The sequence below is a fragment of the Macaca mulatta genome, chromosome 2, assembly GCF_049350105.2.
Source record: "Macaca mulatta isolate MMU2019108-1 chromosome 2, T2T-MMU8v2.0, whole genome shotgun sequence".
NCBI classification, from domain to species: Eukaryota; Metazoa; Chordata; class Mammalia; order Primates; family Cercopithecidae; genus Macaca; species Macaca mulatta.
Genome location: NC_133407.1, coordinates 159330601 through 159354002, shown reverse-complemented (window position 1 = coordinate 159354002; position 23402 = coordinate 159330601). Strand labels below are relative to the sequence as shown.

The 23402-nt window shown below is 41.9% G+C and overlaps 1 protein-coding gene and 1 pseudogene across 16 annotated transcripts in view; both read left to right on the top strand.

Moving 5' to 3' along the window:
* KALRN (kalirin RhoGEF kinase) overlaps nucleotides 1-23402 on the top strand; it is a 693044-nt gene that overhangs the window by 370999 nt on the left and 298643 nt on the right. For all 16 annotated transcript variants that reach the window (XR_013414358.1, XM_015130033.3, XM_028844557.2 and 13 more), the window contains exons 14-15: nucleotides 9776-9971; nucleotides 19420-19586. Coding sequence is in view for 15 of the 16 variants with exons in the window: in XM_015130033.3 (XP_014985519.1) it covers nucleotides 9776-9971; nucleotides 19420-19586 (363 nt within the window). In the remaining variant the exon portion in view is untranslated. The remainder of the gene's footprint in view (nucleotides 1-9775; nucleotides 9972-19419; nucleotides 19587-23402) is intronic.
* LOC114676553 (U6 spliceosomal RNA) lies at nucleotides 4327-4422 on the top strand (annotated as a pseudogene).

Below are 23402 nucleotides of genomic sequence, written 5' to 3'. Positions count from 1 at the left end.
GTCAGGATGTCCATGGAGGGTTTCCCAATGAGGTTACATCTGAGGGTAGGCAAAAGTTGGTGGCTAGGATTTGGCATCCCTGGAGGATGCCATCCAGCCTCTACCAGAATATCTCCAGAGCCCAGAAAGGGGCTTAGCAGGGAAGAGAGAAGAAAGGCGGGAGCTCATGATCTCACTGTTATGTTGTACCAAAATCTCCACCTTTTACACGTCAGTCCTTGTTCCGCTCTCTGAGGGGGGGAAAAAAAAGAAAGAAAAAGAAAAAGAAATTAGTCTGCTCCCTCTTACTTGGGAGCCTTAAAAATATTTGAAAATGCTTATCATAGGCCTCTTTTCCTTTATCTGAAAAATGGTGAGATTGTATGAGTTATTTCTGCAATCCCCTGACTCTAAATATTTTATTATGATTTATCCTTAGTGTCAGCCCTCTGTGGTATATATCCCCTATGTTATTCATCTCTTTCTGGGTAGGACATGGTCTCCAGCCACTGACTCTCTTGGTCACTGTCTGCTGAAGGGAGCGTGGCTCACATACAGGCTTGGATGTGTCCTCTTCAGAGCACTGGCTCTGGTGCAGCCCAGGAGATAGGTACCTTTTAATGACTTCATCACCTGTCTTGTCTAGGCTTTGCTTGCTTAAAAGCTCCTGGTTGTTATTTCAAAGTAAGGGCTTCCAGTACACTGACTTTAAAAAAAATAACCTTAAATGGCAGCTTTTATATTTTGTCACTCACATTTAGTCTTTTTCTTTTTTTTCTTTTTTTTGCACAGTTCTTCTGCCTGTGAAAATAGATGTAAATTTAACTTATTATTACTATCAATGTTGTAGCTGTTTGAAAAGTTGGGCAGATAAGACAGGACTGTCTGGTGCGTCACTACAGGCTCTTCTCTGGGGGACACAGAGCCATTAGTCTGCACAGTCACTGTTAGCTGTGGATCATCTAAGGGCCCATCATCTAGTCCAATTTTGCCACTTTTTCTTCCATAAAAACCATTCGAGACTGCAAGGCCTTGCTGTTCTCCACATTTGTAACATGCCACATCCACCAACATAGCAACTATATCAAGAAAGAAGCTAACATCTATTTGAGGTCATCTTTGTGGACTCTTCCTAATGATCACTGTCACATTTTCTGAATGTACCCCCAGAACCTTTGGGAAAAACACATAGAATTAATACAATGAAGTAAACCTAATCCTCACAAAATATTTATTTCATAGTCTCTTCTAGACTTTTTGACAAATTAATTTCAGGATCACTGGGAGGTTTTCCCTACTATCGTCCTTTTTAAAAAAAAAAAAAAAATAGGATTATTCACAAGCTTTAGTATTCTGGTAGGTCACCTGTTTTCAGTAGAACTGTCAAAAATCCCTGATGGAATGTTCAGATCGCTCTGTAATGGGGTGGATCTGGGGCTGTGGACCTGAGCTCAAGTAACATTATCAAGCTTCAAATGCTGTATGCTCCTTCTTTCTGGTAAGGATGCAGTAGAAGGTGTTCAGCTTACACGGGGGGGAAAACACTCTGACACTCAAGCATAACTAGGTTCTAGAATGAGTGAGCAATATACGTTATAGGAGCTCTTCAACAAAACATTACTGGGTATATACCCAAAGGATTATAAATTATGCTGCTATAAAGACACATGCACACGTATGTTTATTGCGGCACTATTCACAATAGCAAAGACTTGGAATCAACCCAAATGTCCATCAGTGACAGATTGGATTAAGAAAATGTGGCATATATACACCATGGAATACTATGCAGCCGTAAAAAAGGATGAGTTTGTGTCCTTTGTAGGGACATGGATGCAGCTGGAAACCATCATTCTTAGCAAACTATCACAAGAACAGAAAACCAAACACCGCATGTTCTCACTCATAGGTGGGAACTGAACAATGAGATCACTTGGACTCAGGAAGGGGAACATCACACACCGGGGCCTATCATGGGGAGGGGGGAGGGGGGAGGGATTGCATTGGGAGTTATACCTGATGTAAATGACGAGTTGATGGGTGCAGCACACCAACATGGCACAAGTATACATATGTAACAAACCTGCACGTTATGCACATGTACCCTAGAACTTAAAGTATAATAATAATAAATAAATTTAAAAAAAAAGAGAGAGATCTTTTAAAAGGAGAATAGAGTTCCACAAATCTCAAAATGATAAAAGGCAATGGTATGGACAAAATTATAAAAAGGAATGACCAAGATCCCTCCCAACCCTGTTAATTGACAGTTGTGATTATATCAGGGACCTCAGGGGTTTTTTGTTTGTTTGTTTTTTGAGACAGAGTCTGGCTCTGTCACCCAGGCTGGAGTGCAGTGGCACGATCTCGGCTCACTGCAAGCTCCGCCTCCCGGGTGCACGCCATTCTCCTGCCTCAGCCTCCTGAGTAGCTGGGACTACAGGCACCTGCCCCCACACCCAGCTAATTTTTTTGTATTTTTAGTAGAGACGGGGTTTCACTGTGTTAGCCAGGATGGCCTCGATCTCCTGACCTCATGATCCGCCCACTTCAGCCTCCCAAAGTGCTGGGATTACAGGCGTGCGCCACCGTGCCTGGCCAAGGACCTCAGTTTTAATCATGATGGTAGAGAAGAAAAGAACATGAAATTGGCCATAAAAACTATCCAATTATCCAAATTATTCAATTGGTATAGAAATTAAGTAATTGAACATTGGAACTCATCAATTACAGCATTTTTGCAATATGTTCTCACATTAATTTGCCAAAAATTAAAAACAACTGAGTGGATTTCATTACTTTCAAGTCCCTTTTCTTTTCTGGAAATTTGTTACAATATTCCCAGAGGTCTTTAGCTATTTAAACAAATATTTTAACTCTTCAGAGAGATTATACATATTACTAAAACAGGGAAATGCTATGATAACTTTAAAATAATCTGCTTTAGAATTCACTAATCTTATCGTTTTAAGAATTGATTAACAGAGAGGAACTCAACATTATGTTGGACAAGAGTAAATGACCATGGTACTTTAGCTAGTTTATTCATCACGGTAACCTATATCGATACATTATAGATAAAATAGCTCTTCCCATGCAATGAGATGGTTTCTTCAGCTGCAATATGTCTTTCCCTCTCAGCCAGCATTTGTAGGTCAGTGGAGAGTATTTGTCTTCCACTTTCCTCATCTTCACAAAAATAATGATGTCATAAAACAGAAAGATGCTCATTTTGCAATTGATAACGCAGGTATGTCAATGGCATCCCATCACAATGTAATGCCATGGACCCTTTCTTCCTACTGGTAGTTGGAATGAGATTGAATCTTAACATATGCAACATATGTAGTGTTCATTAATGTATATGATCACCTTTGCTGAGAGACAGTAATGCTGTGATCAAGTGTGTAGTATTTTGAGTTAGACTGCCTGGGTTCGAAACCTGTTTTACCACCTTTACTAATTGTTTGGCCTTAGGCAAGTTGCTTTGCTTTGTTTTTTTTTTTGAGACAGGTCTCACTCTGTCACCCAAGCTGGAGTGCAGCAGCCTGATCTCGGCTCACTGCTATCTCTGCCTCCTGGGTTCAAGTGATTCTCCTGGGTTCAGGCCTCCAGAGTAGCTGGGATTACAGGTGTGTGCCACCACGCCCAGCTAATTTTTGTATTTTTAGTAGAGACAGGGATTTCACCATGCTTGCCAGGCTGGTCTCGAACTCCTGACCTCAAGTGATCCACCTGCCTGCGCCTCCCAAAGTGTTGGGATTATAGGCGTGAGCCACCACACCCAGCTGGGCAAGTTGTCCTTGAAGCCTTGGTTTCCTCATTTGAGAAATGGAGATGAGATAGTATTTCCCAGCCTGTTGGGATACTGTAAGGATTTAATAAGTTAACACACAATATTTTTAGCACAGCTCCTGGCAGTTAATCAGCACTTAATACATTGTAGTCAGCATTGTTATTATTCATAATATGTTTTCTTTTATATATATATTTACTTCCAGGTTTTAAGCAATTAAACATCCCTTCTTATTCTTTCTCATTGTTTCTCTTCTGATTTGTTACTGAATCATATTAGGAGATCCCTGAATGTTTATTCAGAGCACCTGCTGTGGGAGCCAAAGTCATTTGCTCTTGCCTTACAGAGACCCTGCCTGTGTAGGGAACAGATCACACTTCTATCTGCTGCAACTTAAGTCTCAAACCAAATTGCAGATATGTCTCCTATTCATGACAAAGGCCTCTGGGACCAGAGAATTCTATATGGGTTAATATTACCTTTATACTGAGCAATCTGGCCAAGTTGGTTTTAAAAAAATCACTAAGCTCTTTAAAAATATACTGTACTCTGCTCACTTCATCAGCACATACACTAAATTGGAACGATACAGAGATTAGCATGGCCCCTGACTCACAAATACGTGAAGCGTTCCATAGAAATTTTTTTTAAAAAAAAGAAAAAAAATACTGGAGGAAGGCAGTGTGTTTTCTTGCAAGGATAAATTATGCCTGGCATTTATCTAAGGCCACAAACACACAATTTCTTGGTCTGCTCAAAAATATATAATTAATTTAAAAGGCTCATGTGAAGTGAAGAAAACTGAATTATGAGGTTTTGTTTGTTTGTTTGTTTTTGTTTTGTTTTGTTTTTTAGAAGAAAACAGGAAGGGTAAAACTGGCACTTTTCTGAAGTGAGAATAGTAAAAAGAAGGATACGCCCCAAAATCAATTCTTGGGGCAGCCTTATTGATGTAACACCATGGCTAAGAGCATTGGACTTGGTCATTAAATGCTCAGCTTTGCCACCACCAGCTCTGAGACCATGGGAAAAACTATATGATTTCTCTGTGCTTTCATTTCCTCCCATAGTGCTATAAGGATTAAATAAAGTTGATCAAGCACTTAACACACTGCCTGCCGCATGATAAATGCACAATACAAAGTAAAATGTCTTCTTCAGTCATACTGTCTTCTTCGTCATTATTGCCAACATCAAAACACTGATCTGAAGAAAGAACTACACAGTGAGATTTCCAGTGTTGCAGGTGGTAAAGAGTTGAAGTGGGTAGACCATAGGAAGTGGGAATAAAAGGGGGGCAGGTGAATTTTGATTCAGGCAGATACACATCAAAACATCTGGGGAAGAGGGATGATAGCTTTCTCTACACATAAATACTGGGGAATACCAAGAAAACAGAGCTCAAGGCGACTGCTAAACCAACTCCTATGAAGCAAATTTTCATGGCAGAATACATGGCAGAATACTGGATTTGGTGGATCTCATCTGGCAGGAACAGCTTGGGCTTCTTTGTGAAGTGAGGCTTCCCATTTTCCATTTCCCACTGCCTCTTACCCTTTTTTAAATTTTATTTTGGCTCTTTCTCTGGTTTCCCTTATTGATGTCTCAGAGTAGATAATTGTTAGACTAGAAATATTGCCAATGTATCTGTCAAATAAGTCATCATTTCCTAACTCCCCAATTAATTCAGAAGAGTAAGGGAGACAGAGGCCACTAGAGCAAGTGGGGAACTGAGCGGGCCAGGAGCTGAGACAGTGGTAACTGAGTGGAAGGAGAAAGCAAAATAGGTTGACTGAAAGTGGAATGCCCTCTGGGAACCTTGTGTTCCATCTTTCATTCACTGGCTTCAGGCCCTAGTTTCTAGCCTGAACAAATTCTCTCCAGATGGAGTAAAATCACTAAATTCACTCGCTGGCACAGGTTTTTCTTTTCCGTCTTGTCTCTCTGTATTAGCAAACTCACCCATGGCCCATGTTATTAGATAAGCCAGAGAAAAATATCTGGGTCTGGGTGTTGTCGTGAAGCTCTTCATGCCAGAGGGTTCACTCTGAAGGGTGGTCAGGGCTTAAGCAGGTTGGGAGGAAGGACAAGGGCATTTCAGGGCTATTAGACCAGTGAAGAAGGCTGGAGACAGCAGAACTTGCTCTCAGCATCAGCAAGTAACCCATCTGACTGGTTCATAACAAGAGCACAGGGTAAGGCTGGAAAAAAGGTTTGTTTATTAGCAGTAAGGTCAACTTCATGTTTGAAAACAACTATTTTTCTTTTTAAAAAATGGACCCCTATTGTCTTCCAACCTTATGCCCCAGAAAGAAGATGGGGAGGAAGAACCTAATGAAAAAAACATTCCTAGAGGAAACAGAAAATACTTAGGAAAGAGAATAATTTAAATTCAGTGTACATTAAACACACACAAATCAGACTAATTGAAAGCTGTGAGCATCAGTGCCTGGAGGAGAGAAGAAAGGGGAATCCAACAGAAAGAGGAGAGAGCCTGTGGACCCAGGGAGGGCAGCCTTAGGAGGAGGCCCTGGAAATTCCCATTCTCCAGGCTTCATAACAGACCTGGGTTCCTCAATTCAATGGTGTCAGGCGATGAGAGTGGAGGAGGGTAAGGAGAGGAGAGGAAAGAATATAGAAACACCAAATATCGAATCCTGGACATATTTCACGTTTAGCTTAGATTAGAATTCCCAAGATCCCAGAGATCACTCTCTCAACTAAAGCCCTCTGACCTGACTCTGTTCTCCCTCACCAGGACCATCGGCACCTTCCACTCCATAGATTCCTGGCTGTGGGACTCCTTGGATCTTCCTGCAGCAAATAGATACCTCATAGACTCAGTTTCACAGAAACAGACAGAACCTAAAATCAAAAGAAAAGGCAGGCTCTTCCTTTCATGCTTGTTGTCTTAGTTTTATTCTAATTCCCCTTAGTTCGTAGGCCAGAAAATGGAGTAAAAATTGTGGTTTGGGCTATTTTCCATATATTATCCAATAAAGAACTTACATCCAGAATATATTTAGAACTTTTACAAATCTACAATGAAAAATTAATTAACTCAATTTTTTAAAAAGGGCAAAAGACTTGAAAAGACATCTTACAAAAGTAGATGTACAAATGGTCAATAAGCATTTGAAAATGTTCTCACCATCATGAGTCATCAGGAAAATACAACTTAAAACCATAATGAAACAGCGCTTCACACCTCCTAGCATGGCTAAAATTAAATAGACTGATAATGCCAAGTGATGGTGAGGGTAGAGCAACTGGAACTTGAATACATTGCTACTGGGAATGTAAAATATTACAATCATTTTAAGGAACTCTGATGGTTCCCTTATAAAGTTGAACATACACCTACCCTATGGCCTATATATAATTCCACCCCTAGGTAATTATGCAAGAGCAATGAAAACCTATGTCCCCAGAAAGACATCTACAAGAACTTTCACATCAACCTTATTCATACGAGCTAAACACTGGAAACAACCCAAGAATTCATTAGGAGGAGAATGGATAAACACATTGTGGCCTATCTATACAATGGTACTCTATTCAGCTGTAGCAAGGAATGAACCATGCATACACACAGCCACATGAATGAATCTTGATACAACATGTTGTGAAAAAACCAAATGTTAAAAAAATATATTCTGTATGATTTCATTCGTATGAAATTCAAGAATAGGCAAAACTACATCTATGATGATAGAAATCAGAAATTGGTACCTAGTTGTGGGTTGGGGAGGGGAGGAATGGATTGGAAGGGGGCACAAGTAGGTTCTCTAGAGTGATGGAAGGCTCTATAGTTTAATTTTGGCAATGACTACATGGGTGTATAAAATTGTCAAGACTCAGAACTGAATGCTTAAATTATGTGTATTTTGTATGTAAATTATACATCAGTTTTTAAAATACAGTAACGAAAAAAGATATTTACAGGCTTAGTTCTATAAAAACTATAAAAGCCTATTTATATTTTAAATTATGCTTTAAAAAAAAAAAAAAAGAAATAGGGTCTCTATCACCGAAGCTGGAGTGCAGTGGCATAATAATCGCTCACTGCAACCTTGAACTCCTGGGCTCAAGTGATTCTCCTGCCTCAGCCTCCCAAGTTGCAAGGACAACAGGTGCATGCCACCATGCCTGGCTAATTTATTATTATTTGTTTTGGAGAGACAGGTCTCACTGCATGGACCAGGCTGGTCTTGAACTCCTGGCCTCAAGTGATCCTCCCACCTTGGCCTCCCAAAGCACTGGGATTATAGGCACAAGCCACTGCACCCAGGCTAAATTATCTTTTTAAAAATAATCTCTTTTAGTCTCATGAGTCTAACCCCGTTCTCGAGTTAAGAGAATGAAGTACTCTTCAAAGATGGGGCTACAACAAAAACCTACGTTGCCTGTCAACCCACTGGTTCCTGGATCCCCCAAGGACGCCCCGCAATAAGTAATGCTGGGTTTTCCTGCTGAGCTCAGCAGTTCTCTCAATTGACCTGAAAAGATATGGGGTGTGAAGTGAGAACCTAGGGCAGCGAGGGTGATATTTTCAATGTCCCCATTTCTGCTTCAAAGAGAGCAAGTACAATTTAACCTGTTTCTATTTTGCTTGAAGAAGGGTCTTGCTGTTAGACAAAAATGAAATCCTGTGACCCATGGCTTTCCCATCCCAGCATGTGTGCCCCAGCATGGGATATAAGAGCACTGCTCCCACTTGCTTCGGTCCATCGTCTGTCTCCCTGTGTCACTGATGCTCCTGGAGCAGCAGTTTTTGATAACTTGGAAGGTTATGCTATGTGGGAGCTGGCATGAGACCCAGCATCATGAAAACTACTCAACTAAGGCTCTGGGATATATGCTTAGATGGCCTGGGCCATCCTGGGAATGTGTGACCTGGAGTGACACTTTCCTATTCTGAGAAAAGAGGATGACAGTACGCATGCTGTCGCCTTCACAGGGGTGTCATGGGGGTAGCACAAGATAGCAGATCTGAAAACCATGTTTACAAACTTTTAATTTTGATTCACACCGGTGGAGTTATCTAGTTCAGTCTTCTGAGTTCCTAGTCTGTGGATGATTGCAGAGATTGTAAAGGAAGTATAGGATTTAGTCCCTATTTGCAGAAAACTGAGAGTAGACCTGGTGAAGTCATGTGAGTTAAGGTGTAGAGAAATGAACAATTAGCAAGTTGCTATTGGGGCAATGTTTCCATTCATTACATGCTTTAGTATTCATTAGAATAATGAATGCCTTTCAATTGATTAAATCTGCCTGAATTTCTGGAGGTATGCTACACATTTATATTTTGTTTAGTGTTTAGTCACTATTTTTAGGTGTCAACTTTTGTAATAGAAGGACAGAATGTTGCACAATACAACATGGGAATCAGAGTAGGACCCCTGGGTTTGATGGACACTACTCTTTAACTGATTGTGTAACTTTGGGCTATTCACCAGGCTTTTCTAGCCCTCTGTTTCTGTTTCTGAAATAAACTCGCTACTTAATTTCTGAGAACCTCTTTAGTTATGAAAAATACAGCAACCGCTGTGGGATGGTAGACAAAGTCTTTGCAGTTAGTAGAAGAACTTTATCCATCTCTGGCAGGTTAAATCACCCCATCTGTCTGTGTGAGGGTCAACTTCCTCTTCTAGAAGATGGACCTGTGGGTCTCCATCATGCCTGCCTCACTGGCTTATTGTGAGGATTGAACAGCAAGGAGTATGCAAAAACTCTATAAGCCATAATTCATAATATAAACGTTTGCTGCTGTTCCTTTGCTGTTGCTACAGGCATTGAAAAACCTAGAGAGCACTCTTGGAACCATGTATACAAGAGTGCATGGCAATGTTGCTTAAATAGTCTAAGGGTTGAAGAATTCCAAAGCAGAGACTTATCTGAGGGCTGGATTCATGAATAAGGCTTGGAATCGTAAGTCTAAACCTAACATTCTCTCGTGGACCTGGTGAGCCTGTGCTGACGACAGTGGTTCCCTCACAGGTGACAGCAGAGCTAGACGCCTGGAATGAAGACTTGCTTCGGCAGATGAATGACTTCAACACAGAGGACCTAACCCTGGCAGAACAGCGGCTGCAGCGCCACACAGAACGGAAGCTAGCCATGAACAACATGACTTTTGAGGTCATCCAGCAGGGACAGGATCTGCACCAGTACATCATGGAGGTCCAGGCATCAGGTGGGTGACCTCGCTCATTCTTCTGGCAGGGGAGATGATGAAAACAAGCATACCAGCTAGCCTGCAAGGAGCACTGCCACATCGTTTATTCATTTTATTCCTACAGCTACAAAGAATAGAGACTTCTACCCACATTAAAAAAAAAAAAAAAAAGAAAGAAAGGAAACGAGACCAGGTGTGGTGGCTCATGCCTGTAATCCCAGCATTTTGGAAGGCTGAGGTGGGTGGATCATTTGAGGTCAGGAGTTCGAGAGCAGCCTGGCCAACATGGTGAAACCCCATGTCTACTAAAAATACAAAAATTATCCAGGTGTGGTGGTGGACGCCTGTAATCCCAGCTACTCGGGAGGCTGAGGCAGGAGAATCTCTTCAACCTGGGAGATGGAGACTGCAGTGAGCAGAGACCATGCCACTGCACTCGAGCCTGTGCAGGAGTCAGATGAAAAAAAAAAAGAAACGGAAGCCATGAGAGCTGAAATAGTGCCCAAGGTTACCCAGTTAGGCTGTGCTCAAGTTGAGAATAGGGCCAGGGTCTGCTGGTCTGCAGAGAGTGAGAGAACCGATGATGGCAATCAGCACAGATTCCTTTAAAAAATAGTAGCCTGGAAAAACAAACCAGAAGCAGTCAGACATTCATATGGATTGTATTCACATGTGTAGCGGTTTCCTCTTCTGCTCCTGACCCCTGCTGCCAGCACGCATTCTCTAGCCCTATCCTCTACTCGTAAGCTACCTCCTTGTCTCCTGTTCCTGCTTCTCAGTCTCCTCAATTTTAAATCACTGGTCTTTGGGTGAGTATAAGCAGTACTGATAAACATTTATGACAAGATCATATAATTTTGTAACTTCTCAGAAAAACATGGCTGAGTTACTCAGATTTAACTTCTTTTCCTGCTCAAGATTTATTCAAAATTTATCTAACAAGTGAGTGAGTCCTTATTATTATGCTTCCCACTCCCCAAGTCAGCCTTTGATGTTAGAATGAGAGAGCGCCATGGTGATCCACTGGTCCAGAAGAAAAGAAGTCACATGGCTGGTCACATCCCAGGGGAATGCTAGAGCCCATAACTCTACCTCCCAACCCACTCCACTGCCCTCCTACCCAGGTCCTTGTTGGCTCAGGTGCCTCACTCTCCAGCATGAGGTAGACAGGAACTAAGGCCATCAACTATAAAACGCAGTTGGGCCATGTCCCTGCTTATCCTGAAGGATATGGAAATCCTGAGATTGTTGGGGGGACCTTAGCAGTCATACTGAACTTTAAAGTACTGTGTTTCTTTTGATGACCTGAAAGAGTAAAGACCAGCTTTCAGGCCGGGTGCGGTGGCTCAAGCCTGTAATTCCAGCACTTTGGGAGGCCGAGACGGGCGGATCATGAGGTCAGGAGATTGAGACCATCCTGGCTAACACGGTGAAACCCCGTCTCTACTAAAAAATACAAAAAACTAGCCGGGCGCGGTGGCGGGCGCCTGTAGTCCCAGCTACTCGGGAGGCTGAGGCAGGAGAATGGCGTAAACCCGGGAGGCGGAGCTTGCAGTGAGCTGAGATCCGGCCACTGCACTCCAGCCTGGGCGACAGAGCATGACTCCGTCTCAAAAAAAAAAAAAAAAAAAAAAGAACAGCTTTCAAAGGGACTTCACTCCTGACCAGAGGAGAGACAGTCTAGTAAATTCTGTTCACTTTTGTCAACATAGTCTGTCCTTGAATTTTCATCTGTGCTGTGAACAGACTGCATCTGAGACCCAGGCCTGTTCACAGGTGTGCAGCTGAAACCCCAGGCTTATTCACAGGTATGCAGCTAGTGCTCTGTGTAGTCCCAGGAAGGGCTATTCACCTTGCAGTCTGTCTGGGGACTTTTTTTAAATGACAGTGCCCAGGCCCCATGCCCTGATATTCTGATTTAACTACCTCTAAATGAAACTTGGGCAACAGCAAAAAGGTGATTCAACTGTGTGGCCAGGGCCAAGAACCACTGCTTTTAATCGTGATAATTAAGCCACAACAGCTGACATCTCCAGAATGACCTAGGACAGTGGCTCTCAAAATGTGATCCCCATATCAGCAGCATTAGCATCACCTGAGGATATGTTTGAAATGCGAGTTCAAGGGCCCATACCTGAACCCATTACATCAGAATCTCATAACATAAATGTTTGCTGTGGTTCCTTTGCTGTTGCTATAGGCATTGAAACAGCGCATACTCTTAAAGCCCTGTATACAAGAGTACGTGGCAATGTTGCTTAGATAGTCTAAGGGTCAAAGAATTCCAAAGCAGAGACTGATCTGAGGGGTGGATTCATTAATAAGGCAGTGTTGCTTAAATAGTCTATGGGTGAGCAGAGTGTGGCCCAGCAATCTGTGGTTCAATTAGCCCTCCAGGTGATTTTGTGCACCACTGACCTAGCATGTTGCTACTCAGTGTGGGCCCTGGGCCCAGCAGCGCCAGCATCACTTGGGAGCAGATTAGGAATGCAAAATCGCTGGCCTTATCCCAGACTTGTGAATCTGAAAGTATATGTTAATGAAATCTCCAGGTAAATGGTGTGTACATTAAAATTTGGAAGTCAGTGTTCTAGGACATGGACTGTACCTTATTAGGGAAGTGGGGGAAACCATAATCCCTTCTCTGTGATTGGGAATCTTACCTGGACTCGGCATTTAGCCCCATGACCTGCCCTCATGGTACTCACTGTAGCTGTCTATGCAGCTACGACTGGGAACCATAAGAGAATGCAGACACAGCATCTAGCAGAGAGACGGGCAGAGAAGCTATGCAGGGATGCTCACCCTTCATCTCTCATGGTGGATGTGTCCAGCAGGAAAACGAGCCTTGTCTGCCTGGACACCTGCAGCACTTACTACCAGGGTGCTGACGTGACCCTGGGCAAGCCAACCTCTGTCCCAAGAGCCAAGTATCCATAGTAACAGAAAGACTACTGGGAGCTGGAAGTCCCTGAGGACTGCTTGTGGCTGAGGTGGGCTGTGCTTGGCGTCCACCTAAACCATGAGGGCTGAGTGGGTGAAAACACCCCAGGCAGATGGGCTGCCCACCCCCACAATATCCTGTTCTAGAAATGAGCTTTGTCAAAAGAGGTTTGATTGGCCTCTTCAGCGCCTCTTACTGAGGCTGGCTGTTCTCCTGCTCCTACCACAGCTAGCTGTTCAGTCTGGCGTATACCATGAGGCTTTCAAGAGAATGAATCCAGGGGTTTTAGGAATGCTCACTCCCTGTCTATGGCTGAATGCCTGGTTCTGCAGGGGAGGCATCTAACTTACCTCTGGGCTTAGGGAAATGGAGGGTAGATTCACACCAGAGCTGGAGGGCGGGGTTGGGGTAAGAGGTGAGCCCAGGTGGGCCTTGACCCCCAGTGGCTGAGGAATGTAAGACTTCAGAGACACAGGACTGAGGCAATAAATGGCTTGGGGAGTTACAGTCTTTGTTTAATGGATTGTATTTGGACTAAAGGTAAAATAAACTGTAGTCTTAGAAAAAGGACAATTAGCAATGTTAAAACTTTTGTTGGTGTTTAGTCCATGTTGAATAAGGGCTTATGCTTTGATTTTGTAGTAGCAAATGGAACTAGGCAATTTTTATATGCTTCTTTTCAAGTGTGAAGTTTCTAATACTGAGCCAGGCTCTACTAAATCGCTCTGGTGTACCTACAACTGTAACCAAAGCAAAAGCCTTTGCTTAACTTAACATCAGGCTCAGGAATAGAGTAAATAGGAACAATTTCTTAATTTGCTCATTGTTCTTTCCTCACTATGGAATCATCTATTTGAGCCTCAAGTTGCGAGGTGGTAGGTTTTGCTGAAAGAAGTTGGGGGAAACATGCTGGATGAATTCAAGGTCCAGTTCCACCAACTAGCAGTCTGATTTTGGAAGTCCCTTTTCTCTTTAGACTTTAGTTTCTTCTTCTGTCTAGTGTGGCAGGCCTTGATTCCTAAGGTTCCCTCCAGTTCTCACTTTCCATAATTCAGCCTAACTGCCCTCATTGGCCAGGCCATACTTCTTCTCTCCCATGAAATCTGACCATGCAACTGTTACACTTGACTCGAGGAGTAAAACAAGAGTGACATACCCTATGGATATGTTGTTTTTGTGATTTACTCAAAGCATCAACTTCTCTCTTTATACAATGTTCGTAAATGGGAAATCTCTGGAGTCTGTTGCCATGATACTTAAAATTTACTTTGCCTGAGAAGAGCCCAACCCCAACTTTAAAAAATAAATAAATTCTTAAAATAAATTAAGTTTTGTGAGGATCACTCTTCTCCTTGAGCGTAAAGGCTAGAATACAAAATCAAGAGGAAATCCTGGGTTGAAATCCCGGCCGCACCTCTTAGGACCTGAGTGTCCTTGTATGTATTCACCTGTCTCTCTAAACCTTGCCTTCCTCTGAAAAGTAGTGATCTTCAGAATCCTTACCACATAGGGTCATGTGAGGATGAAGTGGGATAACACGGGAGGATGGAAAGGGTTCAGTGAAACTTGGCAACTAGTATATGTTGTACTCCTAGCACATGCTATGTTCTGTTGAAGTTATTTGTGTTCCTGTAGTTTTTTCAGCAGCATGAAGGAACAAATTCTTTCTTCCCTCTTTCCATTCCCAGCATCTAGCAGAGCCAGTGTCTTGTGCCTAGCAAGTTCTTAATAGTAATGTTTGCTGAATTAATCAAGAATGAACATCAATGTGGGTGGAACACATGTAGGTAAAAATAATGGAGCACAAACAATTTTACTAGTGTCAAAAAGGAAAGAAAAAAAATCTGGGTTTTTTATTATTATTATTATTTTCAACATGAAAGCTACTCTGGGGTTAATAGGAATGTGGATCTGAGGGGCTGAGAGGAGGGGAAGAAGAAACCTTGACATAAAACAATGGTTCTTAACCTGGCTGTAGATTGAGAATCACCTGGGAACTTCTTAAAAATACCAATGTCTGGGCCCCATCCCTCAGGGACTCTTAGTTAATTGGTCTGGTGTGGGCCCAGATTTTTTTTAACTTCCCAGGTGATTTTAAGGTACAACCAGTGTTGAGAACACTGATCTCAAAACCTCATTAAAGGACTTTGTGATTTCTGAACTGTTAGGTAGACGGAGTGACACAGAAAGAGGAATGGACAGGGGAGGAGAAAAGAAAGAGAAAAGAAGATGTTCTGTATCTGAGGCAGATACCGATATTTAAAGAACATAGTTTTTAAAAACGTGTTACAAGTATGGGCAGCATAGCCAGAAATATCTGAATCTTACTCTAGACCATGGTCACCTCTTTCCTTGAGGAAATTAAAGTGGTACCCTCATCTGGTAACAAACGAAGCAAACTAATGCTTATCGTTGTTAGCTGTGGCTTTTAGCCCTAAACAAACACCAATGCAGAGCATTCGCTGAGTGTAGCAGAAGGAATATCTCTGTTTCCCCAGTTTTCTGGCCATTGTACCATCTTATCCAGTGGTTCATAATCTTGGTTGCATGTTGGAATCATGCCTGGAGGTTTAAGACTTACTAATGGCTGGGTCCCGACCACAGAGATTCTGAGGTTATTGGTCTGGGGTGTGGTTAGGACATGGTGATTTAAAAAAAAATTCTCCAGCTGATACTTGGGAGGCTGAGGCAGGAGAATCGCTTGAACCCAGGAGGCAGAGGTTGCAGTGAGCCGAGATCGCGCCACTGCACTCCAGCTTGGGTGACGCAGCAAAACTCAGTCTAAAAGAAAAAAAAAAAACTATCTGCTGAATCTGATGTGAGCCAGGGTTGAGAGAAGCAGTCTAACAGCATTAAAGCCACCATAGTTTCCAATGATATACATTAGGCGAGTACATAAACACCTGTCAGTAAGGTTTTATATTTACATTTTGTACAAGCCATTCAATAGTTCCATCAGCAATCAAAAGTGTATTCGTTATAATTTCTCTGAGGGAGAGGAAAAAGGGAGAAAATGAATATTTTAAGCCTACTAGATGCCAAGCACTGTATACATTGTATCTCACTTAGTTCTCACAACATCCCTGAGAAGTCCTCCTTGTGATTCCCATTTTACAGACAAGGCAACCCGGGCTCAGAGAGGGTGAGAAGCTCAGAGTCTCTCCATTCATAGCATACAGAGCAAACCTAAGCCAGTTCTTCCCCCAAGCTCTCAGGTACTTTCCACCACAGCATATGACCTCAGTTCTCTAAAGAGGCTCGTTTGTTCATTGATTAGGTATTTATTGGATGATATGAATGAAGCATTGTGCTAGGGCCTGAAGAGGCAGAGATGGGTAAGACTGACATGGTCCTGGTGTCGGGAAGCCTGCATTCCTGGGACAACATGGATAGGTTAATAAGGAACCAACCTGAATGGAAGTGTTCTGATTGGGGTATAGACACAGGAAATTGTGGGGGCAAATCAGAAAGAAGTCTCAAAAGAACTTTTTAAAAAGAGCCTGACAAATGATTTCCTCACAAATATATTCCACACTTGATGGAAAGAGGAAACATGTCTTTTCACATTTCTGAGAGCCCTTAAGAAAAACAGATATATCATTAGATTGAGAGCAGTAATGTCAACACAAGCAAACTCTGCCTGCTGCTGATTGACAGATATTTACCATTTGATGGGCTTTAACTGGTACTCGTGTCAGTGTGTTTGGGGGCAGTGGGAGAGGGGGTAATTTCTATTCTTCTAGGTGTGGCTGGAATAAATCTTCATGTTCCTCCCATTTACTCCATCCACAACATGATGTGTTCCTGAGGAGTGCAGAGGTACAATAAGGATTGTCTTCATCCATTTTATTTCCTGTGTTTATCTCACATGAAACAACCTCAAATGAGATGGATGAAAATGCAGGGACTGAGTCTCAGGACTTGCTGGGAGACTGCTCTGTTTGATGTCCTAAGCAGGTGGCTGTCCTCTTTGACAGGTAACATGTGGTGTGGCAGAGTTGAGCCATGAGGCTCACATAGAAAGACATTTGCCCAAGCCCAGCATCCTGAACACCAGAGACACATGCAGAATGAGTATGAGCTACAACAAATCCGCATCGAGACCGGAAGTGAGAAAGAGCATCTGCTTCTGCAGATGGATCTTAAATTGCATTTCCAGAAAGTAAAGATAAGAGTCAGGGGTCATCCCACTATGCCAAGCACTGCAGAGGTAGAAATTTTGTGTTCTTACTTTTTATTTCAGTCAAGGAGATGCTCTACCTCATCCCCTTGGTAATTGAAAATAGTAACTGGAAGGAGTTGGCTGCCAAAAGAACAAGCCGTTCTTTTCTCTGTCTCCCACAGATATTTCAGGAGCTGGGACTTGGAATTATGAAACAGACACAAAAAAAAATAAACATGAAAAGATACTGAAATTATTACCATGTAACACCAGGAAAAAAAAATGTTCCCACTTTCCCATATTGTCCTTATATAAAACACTATTTTTGCCTCCAGAGATAAATTTTCTTTAGCATGTACAGACTTTCCTTATACTCCCCCGACTATATGTTGCAGGTGTGTTGGTGGTGGCAGTGATGGATTTCTGATGGTGTGAGTAGAGTGATGGGGAAATCTCTCAAATGAGATTTATTTTTTAGGTAGCCATATGTTGAGACTGGCAGGCTCCTTTGGGTTTGATCCCCATGGAAGTACACTACCTTTTGGTGACTTATCTGTGGGGCTTTTAAGTCTGAACCCCATCATTGGTTGAGATCCTGTCCTTCAGCATCACAGACAAAGTGTCAGCATCGGGACCAAAGCTGCACTGGGTCTAGATTGTTGGATGAAGAGCCAGGGAAAGGACTTGGACAGAACTAAGAAGCTGCAGAGCCAGGTGGACTCAGGGATCAGAAGAAGCAAGCAGTCCAGAGTTAGGATTTTCCTAGAACTAAGGATCTGAACAAGGCCGAATAAGAAATATGTAGACTATCCAAATCAAGAAACAACATGGGCCACAACTTGCAACAAGTCGGAGACATTTAGAAACCAAGAGGGCATGAATGTGAGAAGGCAGAAAGTTAAAAGTTTAAGGTAAGAGTCAGGAGTCAGGAAAGCCACAGGACTAAGCAGCAGTGGTCTGTATTTATTGTGTATCATGTATACACAGTAATATGTATATATGAGAGATATTTTACATGCATCATCCCATTTAATCCCACAAGTTTAGGAGGTAGGTAGCTTATGAAGTAGATAGGTAGGTAAATTCATATTTTACGTATGAGCAAAATTAGGCTTCTGAGAGTCTAGATCACTTGCCCAAGGTCAGGATTCCAACTCAGGACTATTCCAAAGCTAGTACACTTTCATGTAGTCTTTGAGAGCCAAGTAAGGAATCGAATTCAAGTTACTAGTGGAGAGAAGGACTTTGATTACTAAGACAGTTCCTTTGCTCTCTCACCGAGTTCGTTAATTTCTGAGGCAGAAATTTATTTGATGAAGGCTACCTGGGCCTGCTGATGATAATGTATAAATAGGAGAACTGGCATGGTGAAGAGAGGAAGTGTATGTGTGCACCTGTGCTCATGAGTTGGGAAAAGTATATAGGAAAAGTAAGACAAGGAGGTAAACAAAGAATGGGGCCACAGCTTCTGGCTGGCATATATTGACTCAAGGTTCCCATTACAGGTCAGATCGTTGACAGTTTATTAATGTTGGATGGTTTATACATAAACCTTGAGAACACTTGTCAGTGACTGGCTGGGTTTACTAATTATAAACCAGTAGAAAAACACTGAGCAAACTCTCCTTGTGTGGGCACAACTTTAATGTGAAGCTCTTTCTAAACGGATAAGCACTCATTATCCCTGTGGTATATTGCTGGGTTGTATTTATTAAGTGTGTTTGCCTGAGTTTTATAAATAATATATGACAGCTAGCTTATATTTCTAACAGTTCCTGTTTTTAGAGAACCTAAGTAGTTGGCTAATAAAATCACCACTGTCCATGTGCAACCCTTGCGGAGAATTTAAAATTAATTTTTAAAAATCACTATTGTGTAGCTATTCTCGTTGGAGTGAACTTACCATCTAATGATAAATTATATCTGACCAGCTAAAAAAAGAAGTGTGTCGTTGGCAGAAGTACTGGGACAGTCTTTTGGTTTGGTTTTTGATTTTCCAATATGATTTAGAGGCTTGTTTGTGAATATTCTGGGTGTTGGCAAATCCCCCAGCAGGAATTGCTGGGTGCTGTTGTGTCTAGGGTTGGACCTCTATATAACTCTAATTCCTGTTGATAATAAGGAGCTGATCATCCATTGAATTCTCAGGCAAAGGATCCATTGATACAAAAGAGATGGCATAATTTTAGCATCCCAAACATGGGTGCATTGTGGTGTTCAGTTTCACAGAGGAATGTTTAGAGTTTGGGAGGGTATGAATAATGACTGTTTCCAAATTCCAGTTTTCTTATGCATATTGAAAGGAATGTAACCTTCACAGTACTAGCTGGTTTTTAATTGTTTTCATTTTTTAAAATCAGGAATTGAGTTGATCTGTGAAAAAGACATTGATCTGGCAGCCCAGGTGCAAGAGTTATTGGAATTTCTCCATGAGAAGCAGCATGAATTGGAGCTCAATGCGGAGCAGACTCATAAGCGGCTAGAGCAGTGCCTCCAGTTACGGCACCTCCAGGCTGAAGTCAAACAGGTAAGCCTGGCCCCTTCTTCCTTCAGCCTGGGTTTCTCAGCCAGCCGAGCCTGACCTGGGACCTGCTCCTGATACGAGGTAAGGCATACAGAGCCACAGGTGCCCCTTTAAGTAACCAGCACTTCGAAAATAGGTAAGTTAAGGACTACTTGTATTAGTTTCTGAAAACTTGGCTGCAGTAACAAATAGACCCAATGATCCAATGGCTCAAACAACAAATGCTTGATTTCTCGCTTACATGACAATCCATTCCAGATTTGTCCTCAGTCACTGAATCTATTCTTTCTTTCTATCCTCAATCCTGTCAAGCAGTCCATGGGAAATATACAAATCCTTTATCAATAAACATATTTAGGATATAGAGTCAGGTTAATTAATTTGGGGCACCCGTATGCCTGACATATAGTTAATATTCAGTAACTAGTAGCAATTACCATCACTATTTCCAAAGTGTGTATGGTTATTATAGGAAACTTTTCTTGCCATATTAAAGTTGATTTTAAAAAGGAAAAAGCTTATCTGCATGAAGCATTATGCTAGGCGTTTTATGCTTAATCTCTAGGAATCTGTGGGAACATACACACAATGACCAATGTCACATTTTAAAAATAGTACAGGCCAGGCATGGTGGTTCATACCTGTAGTCCCAGCACTTTGGGAGGCCAAGGCAAGAGAGTCACTTGAGGCCAGCAGTTTAAGACCAACCTGGACAACATGGTGAGACTGCACAAAAAATGTTCAATATTAGCTGAATGTGGTGGCACATGCCTGTGGTCCCAGCTAATTGGGAGGCTAAGGAAGAAGGATCGCTTGAGTCCAGGAGTTTGAAGCTGCAGTGAGCTATGGTCATGTCACTGCACTCCAGCCTGGATGACAGTGCAAGACCCTGTTTCCAAAAAATAAAAATTACAAAAAGTACATATATTAAGAACAGACTAAGTGGTAATTGTTTTAATTTGCTATTTGTACGAAGGTGGGGGTGAAGAAGTAAAAGTATAATAATAGTTCCATTTTGTTGAGTGCTGTGGGTGTGTTACACACATCTTCATCCATCCTCACAACCATTCTCTGAAGTAGACTTTATTCCCATTTTATAGATGAGGCCACTGAAGCTTAAGAGGTCATCAGACCACGATCACCCTGAGGAGAGAGCACATCACCGCTCTCCACAGGTCCCAGAGGGGTTCCCAGCAGGGCAGGTACCACATCACTCCTGTGGTTGCCCCTTTCTGCCCCATTCTACCCAAATCATCCTAAGCAAAGAAGCATCTTTTAAACACGTTTTTTTCTTGTCTATAGTGGCTGCTGGAGCTTTTACCTTTTTTCTTCAGGAAACCATAGCTCATCATGCTGGAACTTTTAGAATTAAGCCTTTTGATTTAGTATGAGGGCCAAAAACATCTTATTTTGTTTAATTGTTGCTTGATTCCTTATATTAAAGGTATTCCTTCCTCCAATGCCTCTGTCTTAGTTATTATATTGTTATTTATTATAAGTCTATCTTCTCCACTCCCCATCTCTTCCAATCAGTGCTGAGCTATAGCCCACACACGTCATGCTAAAGATCTGTATTCCGTGCAGATTACATTCCTGAGCCCCAAGCAAGGCAGGGTTATAGTGCTGCCCTCCAGGTTGTTTCTGCTTAATGACACTGGGATCAAACCTGAGTCTCCAGAGAGACATGTTATTTATAAGGACTTGATGGAAATCCTAGCAGGCCCAGAACAATAATGAGTATGCAAATTCTGTGACTTAGTAGTTAAGGCTGGACTTTCTTTTCATATGAGAAATCCTTTCTCATTTATAATCTCATTTTAAGAGAACATACCCATGGGGAGAAGTGGTGTTATGCTTACTTTTCAAATGAGGAAACTAAGGTACCATAGGGTTAGTGCTCCCCAAGCCCTCTTGACTAGTCAGCTGAAACTTCAGCCCAGGCCTCCTAAATCCAAGGTCCTACAGTTTGCCTCTGCTGGCCCCGACTCTTGCCATGTGGTCCCAGGAGAAATAGAAGCCCTCCAACGTTATGTGAAGTGAAGTGGGCCAGGCACAGAAATACTACACGCATGTGGGAGCTAAAAAAGTGGATCTCATAGAAGTGGAGAGTAGAATAGTGGCTATCAGAGGTAGAGAAGGGTAGAGGGGAGGGGATGATAAAGAGAGGTTGGTTAATGGGGACAAAATTATAGTTAGAAGGAATACGTTCTAGTGTGGTATAGTACAGTAGGGTGACTATAGTTAACAACAATTTATTGTATATTTCAAAATAGCTAAAAGAAAGGAATTTGAATGTTTCCAACACAAATAAATGAGGTGATGGTTATCCCAGTTACAATGTGCACTACACATGGTATATCTGTATCAAAATATCACATGTATCCCATAAATATGTACAATTATGTTTATCAATTCAAAATTTAAAATAAGAATCCTTCTAGCTGAATGGCCTTAGGTTTTCCTGACCTCAGCAGTACCATGTATGAGAGGACAGGAGCAGGCATAGCCTAAGCTTGATGGAGAGGGTGGCACCTGTCTGAGGTCAGCAAGGCTCCAGCAGGTCATCGAAGTCCTCTGCTGCACCTACTTGGTTATTTCCATCAGTGGAAGGTGGCAGGAATGACCATCTGAACAAAACATAACAGGAAAATCATTCCTCTTTGACTTTGAAATGAAATATATAAATTTGCTTTTGTTCCTGATTTTTCATTTATTTTTCTCCAGCACCAGTGGTAGATTCAGCTCCCTAATTCTCTTTTCCTTGGCTGATATTAAAATAGAAATGTATTCATTCTCCAATTACACATCCTATATAGGAGGAGACTGGGCTGATGATAAGTATTTTGTTAAATAGGGAAGTGGACTGTCTATATATAAATAACCTGGGGTGGACTAATATCTATATACATTCCCATTTATAATATCACGAGTGGGGAGACAAAAAAGGAATTCTTCTGTGGGGGTGGGAAGATTCCTTATTTCTACCGTGACAAAAATGACATACTGTGGGATTGTCATTCAAGACTGTACAAAATTGCTCAAATGGATTCTCAGGAAATCTACCAAGCCCTTTGCAAAGGGCATTGGTCCTCGAGGTGCCAAGGGACTGCTGCTTGGTTAAGCCACCATGCCTCATTAGACAGGCTTGTTTTCCTTGTCAGTGTAGGCTCTTTCCTTAGGGAGCCCTCTGATCCAGTTTCAGAGAAGGCATTTGTATTTGATGGAAATTGGTGGAGCAGGAAATATTGATTTGGAAGCTGTTGACTCTTGGAAAAAGGGAGTTAATTTAGATGTCGGTATTGATCAGTGAGGCTAAATTTAGATAGTAGCTTGAGAGTCTCTTTTGAATATAGTCTCAAAAAAGAAAGAAAGAAAAAGGACACTTTAATTGAAATGCCATTAATGGGGGCAGAAAGGGAGAAGACAATAATAGATTATGATACAACTATGTCATTAGAGCTCATAGATTAAAGGTTTAGATTTGATCATGGCCCATCATAACCTTAAGTGTAGTTTTACCAAAATAATATTAAACTGAAGTACTGAAAAGTAAGAAAGGCACAGACATTAGACTAAAAATTATATTAATGGACTCAAAAAAATGAAATTGATTGATGCAACTGATTTTCTTTCTGAGGGTTTATATAGGACTTTATATCTAAGATAGATAGCCCAAACACCCCTAGAGAAATGGTGGACCTTGAAGGGAAACCACTCCACTAATAACAGCCCATGGAGCAGATCCCTGGACCACTGAATGCCAAATTACTCTTCAACCCCCACAGAATGCTCTGATAGCTACCAGGAAAATTACTACTC